Consider the following 14,867-nt stretch of genomic DNA (forward strand, 5'->3'; position numbering starts at 1 on the left):
CACTTGGCTTCAGAGAGAACGAAGGAAAGCCAGAGATATTCAGCAGGGTGAAGATCTGTTGGTAATGAAGTGGCCAGGATAAGTGGCGTATTACATAAACAACCAAAGAGTGACAGGTACTTTCTCCCATGAGTGAGTCACTCCTAGTCACCGTTGAGCCCAAGTCTGAGAATGTGGCATCTACAGGTGATGGGACACCTGTTCAGAAGAAGATGCTGACTCAGGATTCACTTCTGGGTTCAGTTTCACTGGGCAAGCAAGTCGACTTGAAAGCAGTTTCCGTTGTGTTACTCTCAGGTAACTTTGCCAGTGAGAATTTACCCTAACAAACACATCTTTGCCTGGCTTCTTGACACATTCCTGAAAGCCCTTTCCCACCCAATATAACACACACACCCCTCCAAATATACACATTTTTGCACCTATTGGTTGGAGACCTGCATTGCAAAATTCAGAGAAGTGTGGATTTCAAAGGACAGCAATGTCTCGGCTTGTGTATTGGTTTGAGAGGTTTTAGGTAGGTAGTTTCTCATTAAAACCCAAACAAAAATCAAACTCCCCACCCCATCCCTACTCTCAGGTAAGTGTGCATCAGATTGCAGCCTTAGCAACATGAAAAAACTATAATGTTGCTGCAATTAGGGCTGACAGGTCAGTGCCTAGTTAGGTAGCTGCTAGGGACCATCCTCTTATTGCTCCTTGCTCTTTATTTATTTATAAAGGTATTTATATACCTCCTTCTCATAAAACATCACGGCAGCATACAAAAGACTTTCAGAAGGAATACAGAATAATCATTAAAATGCCTGAAAACAGTTTTTTTTTTAAAAAAAACTTGCTTAGGCCTGTCTTCAGATAGAAATTTTTCAAAAGACACCTGAATGTCAAATGCAATGATGCCTGCCAAATCTCTGCGGAAAAAAAGTATCCCACTGCATGAGATGTGCAACACTAAATGCCTGACTTCTAGTTGAAGCCAATGAGGCGTGTTTATAAATGGGAGATGACTAAAAGTATTCCTCTGGGTGTTCTCACTGACCCGGGGGCTACGACAGTCCTTAAGGCAAACTGGGCCCGGGTTGTTTGGGGCTTTGCATAGCAACACACTGGCTATTCACCTGCACTGACAGAACTGTATGGAACAACCTTACATTTGCAGAGCAAAATGTCCTTTTGAGTTATATGTCCAGCACATGGAACCTTACAAAAGGACAATATGAACGGACTCTTTGTGCCCTTACCATGGCCAAAAGACTGATACAGGTGAATTGGAAAAATAAAAATGCGCCTCCCTTCTGTGATTGGATTAAAGACTTATACAAACTCGCGACATATGAACAACGTGACTATAAACGCAGATTCACCCTGGACAAATTCAATGAATCCATTCTTACAAATACTGTAATAGGTTAAGATCTGGTGAAGTAGCATAACAACTTTGTAAAGTATACAGCTTTGGGGGGTTTCCCCTCTCCCCCCTCTACTTTCCCTTCTAAACGGGGTGCTGTTTCTTTCATTTACGCCTCGCCATGTTTAGCGCACCTAGAATGATGTACTTTCTGAAGTTTCAGTGAAGAAATCTGGAGGGGGGGTGGAACTGGGATGCAAAGAGACACGACTTATTTTTTAAAAAATCATTTAAATTGTAGCTTACTCCTTCCCATCTTCTTCTTCTCCCCTCCTTCTTCTTTTCCTCTGTCCTCCCCCTCCCCCCTTGCCCTCCCCCTTCCCTCTGATTCCACTGTCCACTGTCTCTTTAAGGCGTTTCTGCCCCGCCTCTTCCGCCCCCTTCCCGTTTTTTGTCCCAGCCGGGGCACCGTCGCCGTCGCCGGGCGGAGTTTGACTCGGGCAGAGGGTGGGAGAGCGAGCGAGAGAGCGGCCGCCGGAGGTGAAGCGCGCACCACGTGGGGCTGCGAGTGGCTCTCTCCGTCCTTCGCAGCAGCAGCAGCGCCAGGAGCAGCGGCGGCGCCTTCGCCAGAGGCAGCGAGGAAGGGAAGGCGGGCGGAGGCGGCGGAGAGACCGGCCATGGTCATCAAGGCGGACGAGGTAGCTCCTGCAGGGGCGGCGGCGGCGGCGGCAGACGAGGACCAGCAGCAGCAGCAGCGGGGCAGTCCGGGCCCGGCCGGCAAGGAGCCGGAGCTCAGAGCAGGTGAGCCGTCTTGCGCGGTCGGATCCCGGGTGGATCCCTCCTCCGGGTTCCCTGCAGCGTTTCACCTTCGTTCCCAAGGAATGACAGCCCTGCCCACGGGCAAAGTGTTTCAAACTCTGCTCGCGCCGGCTTGTTGCCTACTCGCGAGTAAGACCCCAGCCGGAGCGGGTGGGTTTGACTCCCTTTCGTTACTCACGAGCAGACCTAACGCTGGGTGCAACCTTTTTCGCTTTGGGGACGGGAGTTCCGCTGGAACAACTCGCCGCCCTCTTATTTTTTTTATGGGTGCAGCGTGCATCTAGGTGCGCGCGGTTAGTTTCTTTTTCTTTGCTTTTCCGACAAGTGTGTTCAAACCTGTTCTCCTCCCCCCCTTAAAAAAAATAGAGAAAGCTGCAATCCTTTTAAGCATTTGGAGGTTGGGGGGGGGGAGAAAGCGCCGACCCCAGTGTAGCTGTCTCGCTTGGGCTGTTTCTTGGAGTAATGACCCCTGTCTCTCCCAGCCCTTTGGAGATGGTGACCCGGAAAAATTTCCTGTTCCTTGGCCTCTTACGGTTCCATATATGTGACCTTTCCGACCGTGGTTTGCAAGGTGGCTTGTGACGTGTGAAAAGGTTGCAGTTCTGTATATGCTTCCCCCCCCATTAAGCTGCTCTATGTGGTGTCAGTGACGCTTGCTTGTGAGTAAAAGTCTCTAAGGTGGGTTTATAAAGCAGGCGGCCTTAACTTCCGCTTGCTTTCACCACATTCTGGGCTAAATCCCCCAGCCCACCCTGTTTTGGAGGTGCTTACTCCGGAATAATCTCTTGAATAATCTTGAAGCATTCCCAGCAATGCATTGAAAGCGTCTTACAAGGCCAAACCATTAGAACAGAAATTAAAATGAGATATTTGTATTGGGGGGGAGGGGGCTTTCTCCTTGAACATGACCCATATTTTCACAACTCGGCCGCTGCAGTGGGTTATTGAGGTCCCTGCTTCGCCTGCTGTGTGTATCCTTGCTTGCGAGTAAGCCCGGTGGAACTCACTGGGACTTTGACAACAGAAGCCTGGGCCTTGAGCTGTGACCCAGATTCGCCCACCCACCCCTTGGTGGTAGCGAACTTTGTGAAAGTGTCGGCCTTGTGTTGACAGCCAGTCGGCACCTTCTTTGCATTCGGGGACCCTCCCAAGTGTTGAACTTCGGACTCTTAAGGGGAGTTATTTGCAACCTCACGTGGTCAATCATTTCCCCAGCCCACGCATGGGCGCCTAGATCTACTTGCCCATACTGAGGAGCAGTGGCTGCGGTGTATTGCAGAAGAGCAATCCTTTGGCTGGTTTTCCCACTCTTGGGACGGATCCATACTGGGGAGGGGGGGAGAGAAATAACTGTTAGTCCCCCTCCCCATCTGCTTACATCATAACACATCTTTTTAGGCTTGAGGGTCATGACCTTTGGCCCTCTTCCCCCATGACTCCCAGCATTTGTGAATGACCCCTGCGTAACCTTATTTGCAAATGACGTCCCACTGGCAAGAAGGGAGGGTGGATAGCCTTGCCTTTTTCCTTGATAATACCCAGTTGCAAGGATTTATTTGTTTTTCTGTACTGAGGAGCATTCCATCCTTTGAGAGTGCCCCCCCTTTCCCCTGAAATGGTACAGCTCACACACAGATTCCCACCCCCACCCTTAGTTGGTGTAAACTAGGCCTGTCCTGTAGTAACTATCTCATTTGATCTGATTCACACGCTTTGCTTGGGAGTCCCCTGACACCTATCCCCCAATGTGTTTTGTCTGTAAGGGTTAGAGTACTGATCTTGGGCTTGGGAGACCAAAGGTTCAATTGCTCCTCGCAGCCATGAAGCTCACTGGGTGGGTGACCTTGACGCTAGTTGCCGCCTCCAATGTCCGCCTCACAGGGTCGTTGTGCAGCTAAAATGAAGGGGGTGAACCATGTAACTAGGCTGAGCTTATTGGTAGGTGCGGGGCATAAATGCTTATACAGTGGTACCTCGGGTTAAGAACTTAATTCGTTCTGGAGGTCTGTTCTTAACCTGAAACTGTTCTTAACTTGAGGTACCACTTTAGCTAATGGGGCCTCCCGCTGCTGCATGATTTCTGTTGTCAGGTGTGGGGCATAAATGTTAGTACAGTGGTACCTTGGGTTAAGAACTTAATTCTGTTCTTAACCTGAAACTGTTCTTAGCTTGAGGTAACACTTTAGCTAATGGGGCCTGCTGCTGCTGCCGCCGCGCGATTTCTGTTCTCATCCTGAAGCAAAGTTCTTAACCCGAGGTACTATTTCTGTGTTAGCAGAGTCTGTAACCTGAAGTGTCTGTAACCCGAGGTACCACTGTAATAAGTAATGTAATTATGTAGTACAGTATAGATGTCAAAATAAATAAATAAAGCCTGTAACCCAGGGTCCGAATGTGTAGCAAAGTCCAGATGTCCTCTGTAGTTTTGTGCCCCTGTGATGGTGCATCATAGAGGAATTAGGCAATCAGTAGCTACTAGCAGTATTAGAAATTCAGATATATAAGCTAATCGCCAAACAGCACCTTAAACCTAGGTTACAGTCACCACAACGTCCTTTTTTTACATTGAGATTTATTATTATTATTATTATTATTAATTTCCATATCGCTTTATATTTTAAAGAAAACAAAAACCTCAAAGTGGTTTGCAGCAGATTAAAACATCAAATAAAACCATCCCAAAGTCAAGCTTCAAGGAAAATATTTCAGATCCTTCTCTTACTTACATTTTCCTTTCCCCATTCACCTGCTTAATTTATATAGCTGCCTCAAAGGAGAAGTGCTCTAGGAAGCCAGTGTGGTTGTAGTGGTTAGAGCATGGGTAGGCAAACTAAGGCCCGGGGGCCGAATCGCCTTCTAAATCCGGCCCACAGACAGCCCAGGAATCAGTGTGTTTTTACATGAGTAGAATGTGTCCTTTATTTAAAATGCATTTCTGGGTTATTTGTGGGGCCTGCCTGCTGTTTTTACATGAGTAGAATGTGTGCTTTTATTTAAAATGCATCTCTGGGTTATTTGTGGGGCATAGGAATTCATTCATTTCCCCCCCAAAAAATATAGTCCCAGTCCCCTGCTGAAAAAGTTTGCTGACCCCTGGGTTAGAGTGTGAGACTAGGACCTTGGGAGATCAGGGTTCAAATCCTCCCTCAGTCCTGAAGCTCTCTGGGTGACCTTGGAGTCAGTCACAGCCCCTTAACCTACCTCACAGGGCCATTGTAGGGAACTGACCAAGGAGGGGGTGAACCATGTACTCCTTGGAGAGAAAGGCGGGATAAAAATGCAATAAATAAGCTCTTCTGCTTGCCTGCTTGAGAAAATCGCTAGCCTGGCATCCAGAGATCTCCACGCGGTTGCCATTGGACCAGTGCCAGTTGCAAAACACGCCTGGCTAAGTTCTACTAGGCATGATGGCTATGGCTATACTCTGTCTCCCCCGTCAGAGGCAATAAATGCTTCTGATAACCAATTGCTGGAAGACCACAGGAGGGGAGTTCTTTTGTGCTTGGATCCTGCTGCCGGGCTTCCCATTGGGGCCTCTGGTTGGCCACTGTAAGAGCAGGTTGTTGTAATTGCTCAGCTACTGGCAGGATCCAGTAGGGCTGTTCAGGAACCATTGACCGCCCAGAAGCTGTTGGCCTCCCACCAGCCCTATCTGATGTGGTCAGCGGTCATGGACAATGGGGGAGTTATAGTCTTCCTAAGCCCTTGAGGGTGTCTTATTGTCCAGAGGCAGTGGAATGAACCTAGAAAGAGCATTTGCTGGGTCAGGCCAAAGGTCTGCTGTTAGCCACATTGACTCCTGGAAGATGCTCATCAGGGACACAGAGGCAAGTGTCCCCTCTGGTTGCAGGTCCTCATCATCTGATATTCTCGAGATAGACTGCTCTTGGCAGTGGAGGTTCTCACCTTGGTCACCCAGCAGCACATACTGTACTGTCTCCTACTCATGGAATCACAGGTGCTTTCTTAGTGGAAAATGAGCTCCCCATCTTTCTTTGCTTGGGGCGGGGAGTTAGAGCTGTAGAAATTGAGTGAGGCGCCCTCAGTTCCTCCTCTTTGAGAAGAGGGCCAGAACTACACATCACCTGAGGGAGACAGTGGAAGGGCGTCTCATTTGTGGAATGTGAACCCAGAATAAGTGAACCGAAAGTTGACAAACCTGGTCTCTTTGTTTCTTGGGGCAATGTGAATAACTAGAAAGGGGTAACCGAATTGTAGAGTTGGAAGGGAACACAAGGATAATCTAATCTAGGTTTTCCCAAACTTGGGTCTCTGTTTTTGGACTACAGTTCCCATCATTCCTGACCACTGGCCCTGCCAGCTAGGGATGATGGGAGTTGTAGACCAAAAAACAGCTGGAGACCCAAGTTTGGGAAACCCTGATTTGGTCCAACCCCCAGTGATGCAGGGATCTTTTATGCGACGTGGGGCTCGAACCTGTGACCATGAAATGAAAAGTTGCATGCTCTACCAACTGAGCTGTCCCACGGCAACAGTTGTTGTCAGTGCTATTTTTCTAGGGGGGAAATGGTTCTGGAACTCACCATGAATGCCTCCCGTGTTCTTTTGTAATGGCAATGGCGCCCACCTGAGAGGTGCTGGAATTGAGTTCAGGCTGGGGGCCGGGGGAGCCATAGTTTCTGTCCTCTTTGGGGGGGCTTCCTTGCTCTCCTGCTGCTCAGAACTGAATCAGGATGACAGAGGGGGACTCCTGGCCCTCCAGATGTTGCTGGACTCCCATCCATGCTGGCAGTCCAGCCTAGAGGACCACAGGTTCCTACACTTGTGAAGTTTGGTGTTGATCAGAGTTTCCCACACTTGAAACCCAGTCAGATGGGTATTGTGGTTGTTGTTTTATTATTATTTATTATACACCACCCACCTGGCTGGGTTGTCTCCTGGCAGTTTCCAACACATAGGTAAAAGTAAAGGGACCCCTTACCATTAGGTCCAGTCGTGGCTGACTCTGGGGTTGCTTTATTGGCCGAGGGAGCCAGCGTACAGCTTCCGGGTCATGTGGCCATCATGATTAAGCCGCTTCTGGCTAACCAGAGCAACGCACAGAAACGCCGTTTACCTTCCCGCTGGAGCAGTACCTATTTATCTACTTGCACTTTGACATGCTTTCGAACTGCTAGGTTGACAGGAGCAGGGACCGAGCAACCGGAGCTCGCCCCGTCACGGGGATTTGAACTGCTGACCTTCTGATCGGCAAGTCCTAGGCTCTGTGGTTTAACCTACAGTGCCACCCATGTCCCATCCAACACATAGAAAAGCATAATAAAACATCAAACTTCTCAGTACAAGGCTGCTTGTACATACATGCGCTAAGAGGTTCACAGGTTTGGGGTGGGGAAGCCAGTTGCTCAAATCCAGTCTTTCATGGGTCCTCTCTTAGGGAAACCTATGCTATAATCACCAAGAGCCCATGGGCTAATATTGGGGGTTCTTTATTTATGAAATTGTTTATACCCGCTATTTCAGCTGTCCCAGAAGGGCCCTCAAGATAGCGCACATCATCAAAATAATAAAGTGCAAAAAGGTGACATTAAAATGGCGGCAACACCCAAATCTCTTTAGGACCCAAGAATGTAAGTTGTTGGACAGGTCATTGGGTTAGAGGGTCCATTTTGCATACAGAGGGTCCCAAATAGGGTTGGGAGTGACTTCCTGTCTGAAATTCCAGAAAACCGCTGCCAGTCAGTGTTCAGAACATAGAGCTGGATAGACTGATGTTCTGACTTGGTAGGAGATGTTTTCTTATGTGCCAGTAAAGGCCAGGTGGAGGGCAACTCTCCTCTCTGAAGGTTCCATTGAGAAGGCTTTGCGATAACTTATTTTGTGAAGAGATAGGCTGAGTTCTTCCTGGTGCTGGTTTGTTGTGGAATCAGATCTATCTATCCATCCATCCAAATAACATCTTCTCATCCATATGGCAGCCATTTATTTTGTCCCATTTTATCCGCTTTTATCCTTTCTGGGGGAAATCTGATAATCTTGAAAAAACGATGTAGACCTGTAGCCGACACCCTGTTTGCGCTATCTTGGAGACCCATTTACAACCACTGTTAGAAACTTGGATATAAAAGTCGATCTTACACTTGGATTACGGTTGCCGCGAAGGAATGTCTAGGTGCCTTTTATTATTTTTCGTTTCACTTCAATGCCACGTTATATTTCAAAGAAAGAAAATCTTGAAGCAGTTTATAACACATAAAAAAATCAAATAGAAACAAACCAGAATCAAAACAGATTCAAGCATCAAGGAAAATATTTCGGATCTTTCTCTAAGTGACGTTTTCCTTTCCCTTATTTGTTTGTTTGTTTGTTTGTTTGTTTGTTTGTTTGTTTACCTACCTACTTAACTTAATAGAGCTGCCCCATAGCAGAAGTACTCTAGGGAGTACTCAGAAGTAATTAGAGTGGAGTGTTGTCTGAAACTCTGGAGAGTTGCTGCTGGTTAATATAGCCAATGTGGAGATAGATGGACCATTGGCCTGACATGGTGATGGAGGAAGATGGCAGCCGGGGCCACTGCCACCCCCCAAATGGACTGGTTGTAAGTACCAAGGCAACCAGGTGGGGTCTGGCTGAGGGTAGGCTTAGCTTGGCCACTTGAAGGATGCTTCCTATCGTGAAATCCTGGAGAGGCAGCAGTTGCCTGCCAGTGTAGACAATACTGAACTAGATGGACTCGGTTTAACGCCGTTTACTATGTTGCTAAGTCACTGGGTTTGTGTGTGTTTACTTTGGGATAATAAAGGCACCGACAAAATTGCATTCCTTTGCTCTGTTCAACAGGAGCAGCACCCATTGCCCTCTCTGGGGCTCCTTAAAGGTAAAGGACTCCTGATAGTTAAGTCCAGTCACGATCGACTCTGGGGTTGCAGTGCTCATCTCGCTTTCTTGGCTGAGGGGGCCGACATTTGTCTGCAGACAGTTTTTCCAGGTCATGTGGCCAGCATGACTAAGCCGCTTCTGGCAAACGGAAACGCCGTTTACCTTCCCGCCGGAGCGGTACCTATTTACAGTGGTACCTCGGGTTACATACGCTTCAGGTTACAGACTCCGCTAACCCAGAAATAGTGCTTCACGTTAAGAACTTTGCTTCAGGATGAGAACAGAAATTGTGCTCTGGCAGCGCAGCAGCAGCAGGAGGCCCCATTAGCTAAAGTGGTGCTTCAGCTTAAGAACAATTTCAGGTTAAGAACGGACCTCCAGAATGAATTAAGTACTTAACCCAAGGTACCACTGTACTTGCACTTTGACGTGCTTTCAGATTGCTAGGTGGGCAGGAGCAGGGACCGAGCAACAGGAGCGCACCCCGTTGTGGGGATTCGAACTGCGAACCTTCTGATAGGCAAGCCCTATGCCCAGTGGTTTAGACCACAGCGCCACACACGTCCCTGCTCCTTATACCTTCTAAATGTGCATTTGGAGGCATTAGATACCCACCCAGCTTAGCAGCTTGCATTCTGCTTGTAGGAAGGCTCATAGCTCCGTTGGTGGAGCATGGGACTCTAAATCTCAGGGTCGTGGGTTCGAGCCCAACGTTGGGCAAAAAGATTTCTGCATTGCAGGGGGGTGAACCAGATAACACTTGTGTTCCCTTCCAACTCAACAATTCCATATTCTAAGGTGTGTACCTGTACCTCTGTCAATTCTGTTGCCCGTATGACATTCACCACCTAATCATTTCGCCGTCCCTCAATCGGGGGTTTCTCAAACCCCTCTCCTTTTGGACTGAGAGCTGGGGAAAGTGTGGGAGGGCATATGGAGAAGAAACTTCACCATTCACAGTTAAATGACAGTATGAATGAGCCCTGTAGCTTACCCTTATTTCAGTAATCTTTTGAGCACAGGGCTTTGCCAGTGAGTGTGTTGACTTTCTCTTTTGTGATCCTGGGCTGGTGCTTTTCTCCCATTTTTTTAAAAAAGGAAGGGGAGGGTGTTAAGAAGGTTTTACCTGGTATTGCTGCCAGAACTTAAATTCTCTTTGTTTATTTCTTTCTTTCTTTCTTTCCCTCCCTCCCTCCCTCCTCTAACGGAGTTGGAGCCAGAGGCTTGTACTGTACAGGGTTTAATCTGTGCCAGGCTCTAATGCTGGGGCTAAATTCCAGCACATGTGTCCTAACAAACTCTGAGAATGTGCAGAGTGCAGCGATGTGAGCTTTCCAGAAACTTTTGAAGGAAGGGTGGTTTTCACTGGACAATTTCTAGTTTGCCTCGGGGGGGGGGGGGAATTCGGATGCTCTAAGCATGATGTAACCTAGCATGTTTAGTTTACTTGCATTTAGTAAATAAAGCTTAAAATGCAATTAATGTTTGGTGTTTTACTATGTTTTTATATGTGCTGTAAGCTGCCCAGATGGGCCGGGCTATAAATAATAAAATTATTATGATAGGTTGTCCTAATACTTATTTGGCACCTATTCATTGTTTATGAATGAACTTCTGAAACAGAACATTTTCTGCCACACACTGCTGAGGCTAAGTCACAATGGGCTTGGGGAAAGTTGCAATGGGTATGAATCTGTGTGTTCTCTGTGTATATATTTTATTTTGCCAGGGAGAATAAGAATCCTGCAATCCGACTTTCAGAATCCATATTGGTGTTCTAATGTTTATTTTCCACATGGTTGCAATTGGACTTGCGCCAGTTGCAAAACGTGCCTGGCTAATTTCTAACACTGGCCACATACGGGTTATGGTGGCCTTACCACCCTCTCACAAAACATCACAGCCATGTGCAGCAGCATCCTAAATAAAGCTTTGAAAGCAGTTCAGCCTCATAGGAAAACTTGCTGGACGGAAAAGCCCCAAGAAGTAGTACAGAGTTGCGTTTGGGCTGTTTGGTTCCTGTTCTAACGTAACAAGACATACTGTTTTCTCACCTGCACAGTCATTCTCTGCATGTAGGCTATAAAATAGGTTTGATTTTGGCAGTTTTTCCTGATACCTGCCCCGCCCTGATTTAACTGCACACTTGAATCAGCTCGTCGGTAGATCAGGAACCTTTGGATTTTTTAAAAATGCTGCTGTAAAACTTTGCTGCTAAACTTTGCACGGGTTTAATGCAGCTCAACAGACCCGCCATGGGTAGCAAAGAACTGCTTCTGTGAATCTGCACCCACTTGCAAGTGACACCTGTGCTATAGCTATCTCACTAGCTATGTATTATAACACTGGGTAGTTTTGCTTTGTTTTGGCTTCACGTGGACCTGCTTAAAATCAGCCAGTGGACTACAACAGGTGAAGCCGCTTCAAGAGCAAAAGTGTGGGTGCAAAATGTATTGTGCTTTTGGTCGAGTAACACAGATGGGGGTAGATTGCAGTGCTTCCCATTCTACAGATGGGGAAAACTGAGGCTGGAAGGCGAAAGCTGCACACTTCGCTCCTCCCAGAGGGGGCACTCTTTGGTGCAGATTTGAAATAGTCTTGGGGGGGATTATTCTGCTTTATTAGTTGTTCTATTATGCTTCCCCAAGGCTACCACACTGGGCTATTTGGAATAGTCTCTACACGGACCCACACAACGTTCTCCTAGCTATAGTGGAAGGGATGACCATCTCTGAGTCTCTTAGACTGCCACTGATTTTAAAAAATATTTTTAGCAGCCCGCTGAGAGGCCGGTAGCCTGCATTCCCTGCAGTCAGCATAGAAACACTGATTAGGACCAATTCCCCGCCCCTTTTGTCCAAGCAGGATCGAACAAGAGGGACTAAGCGATCCATCTCTCCTCTGCCAGGTCTGCACCTGAATGCAATTCCTTATCACCTGTATATTTGGCAAACTGAATGCTGATCTAGCTCATTATGACCCAAAAGCAAAGCAGTGTAATTTGGGCAGGGTTTGCCAGCATGGTGTCGGTGAGCGTAATGTTCCCACTCTTCCGCCCCCCTTCCCACTTTTTCTGGTGCGTCTGAACTGCCCCCCTGGGGACCAGAGTGACTACCTCCCCCACTTGAAAAAGAGCATAGAGTTGAAGGAGGAAGTGTGGCGCTCTGGCCCACTTCCTCTTTCAGCTCTATGTGCTTTCCAAGGCTCAGATAAAATTTGGCCAGAGCCCAGATTCACCAGATCTCTTTGTGTGCATGCATTTAATATCTTAACTTTCTTCCAACCGAGAGGCTAATGGGAGTCAAAATTGGCAACGCAGCCCATGTTAAAAATTCTGATATTAAAAGCTAGGGGCCCAGTGGCTCTAAAGTCTTGTTTTTCAAATGATGGACTGACTGTAATTGCTTCTCAGTTAAACATCTGCCTAGTTCAGATGGCAGCCTTGAGCTAGGTTAAGAACATTGAGAACCTAAAGAAGAAAAGTCCCTTGATTCAAGGACAGTCTGCATATCCCGTACTTTTCCGTGTATAAGACTAGGGTTTTTTATTTAAAAATAATGTTTAGAACGGAGCTCGTCTTATACACAGGCAATACATTGTGGGGCCGTGTATAACACAGGGGCATGTTATACACAGAAAAATAAGGTATATTGGCCTGTTCTGAGCTCTTTTTCTTAATGGTGACCGCTCCTGCTCAGCATTTTGGTTCCAGAAATTCATTCTGCTTGTTTGGATAAAGTATAACTGATAGAATTCTACAGGATGGGGTATTAGTGTGTGAAAACGGTCCGCATCCAATGATCCCCAGATGGCGGAAATGTCAGTTGTTCCCAAGTAGTCAAAAGCCTGGTGCAAAATGCGCCTGGCTAATTTCAAACACTGGCAACCCCAGGGGCTATGAGAAGCTGGATGGACTTTGAATGAAAACAAAAAAAAAATCCTTCCAGTAGCACCTTAAAGACCAACTAAGTTAGTTCTTGGTATGAGCTTTCGTGTGCATGCACACTTCTTCAGATACCTTCGTATACCTATCTGTAACTGGGACTTTGAATGGTTAGCCATTTGACTCTGTTGCTTTTCCCACTCCCACGGCTGACATGTTTTGTATTGGATTGGGGCCTTAACACACTCCCACTTAAATCTCAGTGATATCTGCCTGAACCTGGCTGAAAATTGATACAGATAAATCCTTTGCCTGCTTTACTCAGGAAGCAAGCCCTGTTGAGTTTGGGCCGCCCGGCTTCCAAGTAAGTGCATATCGTTGCAGCTTTGGAGAGACCAACCTTTCGTTTGAAACCCTGACCTTTCAATCATTATACTTCTTCCCTGCACCCTGCTTCCCCAAACCTAACCTTCCTTGCCTTATCACCCTGCGTCTAGAGCAGCCTTTCTCAACCTTGGGTCTCCAGATGTTTTTGGCCTACAACTCCCATCATCCCTGACCACTGGTCCTGTGAGCTAGGGATCATGGGAGGTGTTTGCCAAAAACATCTGGGGATCCAAGGTTGAGAACCACTGGCTAGAGCATTGGTAGGCAAATTAAGGCCCAAGGGCCGGATCCGGCCCAATCGCCTTCTCAATCCAGCCCATGGACAGTCCGGGAATCAGCCTGTTTTTACATGAGTAGAATGTGTCTTTTTATTTAAAATGCATCTCTGGGTTATTTGTGGGGCCTGCCTGGTGTTTTTACAAGAGTAGAATGTGTGCTTTTATTTAAAATGCATCTCTGGGTTATTTGTGGGGCATAGGAATTTGTTCATTCATTTCCCCCCCAAAAAATATAGTCCAGCCCCTCCACAAGGTCTGAGGGACAGTGGACCGGCCCCCTGCTGAAAAAGTTTGCTGACCCCTAGAGCATATAATTGTCAGCCTGTTAGACAACCTTCCCCCAGACCATCTCTTAGATTGTTATTGCTGCCTTCCTTGGACTGTAGTTTATTGGTGGGGGGAACTTCGTTTGCTCTGATTAGTTCAACCTCCTGTCCTCTGTGCTGCTTCAAAGCTATTCGACCAGGTCACAATAAGTATCGTTGGGGGACCTTTTTCCACTTGGGGTGGGAAGGCTCTTCGGCATCCAAATATATTTTTTGAAGAAATATCAGGAAAAAATTTAATGCCCCATTCAGGGTTCCCCATATTTAGCGCAAGTGTGATGATCAAACAGCTGGCCGCAGTGAGAACTTCTTTGGCCCAGGAATGGAAGGCATGCTTGAGCTTTGTGTTGCATTATGAAATATGTGGACTCTGGCTGCCACGGAGAAAAATAAGCCACAAGTTGCACATTTCTAAGGGAAAGGGAGACCCAGAACATTCCTGCACCGCTTGCTGGGATTTATTATTATTATTATTATTATTATTATTTATTTGTTTATTTATTACATGTCAAATTCAGATGCGCAAAACTCTGGTTCAGTTGGTAGAGCATGAGACTCATAGTCTCAGGATCATGGATTCAAGTCCCAATTTGGGGCAAAATATTTCTGCATTGCAAGGGGGTTGGACCAGATGACCCTCGTGGTCCTTTTCAGCTCCACCATTAGATGATTCTTACCCCACCAAGTCACAAAATCCAGCTATCCATGACGTGTTTGGCTTCTTTTATTTTTCCACATTACCTGCTCTCTGTTTGGTAAATACAAGCTCCGTACTGCTCCTGTGGCTTGTGATGGTGTTTTTTTATTTGTATTTTTCAAATTTTATGTTAATGAAAAGCTCTGTCGACAATAATCACAAACTCATCTGAAGTTTTTAGAACTCCCACAGGGGAAAATGCAGGATGATCTCCAAGTTGTGTAGACAATACTGACATAGGAGATGTGGCTCAGTCTGAGGCTGCTTCCTAGGCTTGTGTTGAGTGTGG

At 46.8% G+C, this 14,867-nt stretch overlaps 1 protein-coding gene across 1 annotated transcript in view; it reads left to right on the forward strand.

Annotated features, from left to right (window-relative positions):
- Window positions 1-1,866: 1,866 nt before the first annotated feature.
- CLUH (clustered mitochondria homolog) overlaps window positions 1,867-14,867 on the forward strand; it is a 71,920-nt gene continuing 58,919 nt past the window's right edge. The window contains exon 1 of the mRNA XM_081890149.1: window positions 1,867-2,149. Within this exon, the coding sequence (XP_081746275.1) occupies window positions 2,026-2,149 (124 nt within the window). The 5' untranslated portion in view covers window positions 1,867-2,025. The remainder of the gene's footprint in view (window positions 2,150-14,867) is intronic.

The sequence above is a fragment of the Podarcis melisellensis genome, assembly GCF_964234715.1.
Source record: "Podarcis melisellensis genome assembly, chromosome: 15".
NCBI lineage: Eukaryota > Metazoa > Chordata > Lepidosauria > Squamata > Lacertidae > Podarcis > Podarcis melisellensis.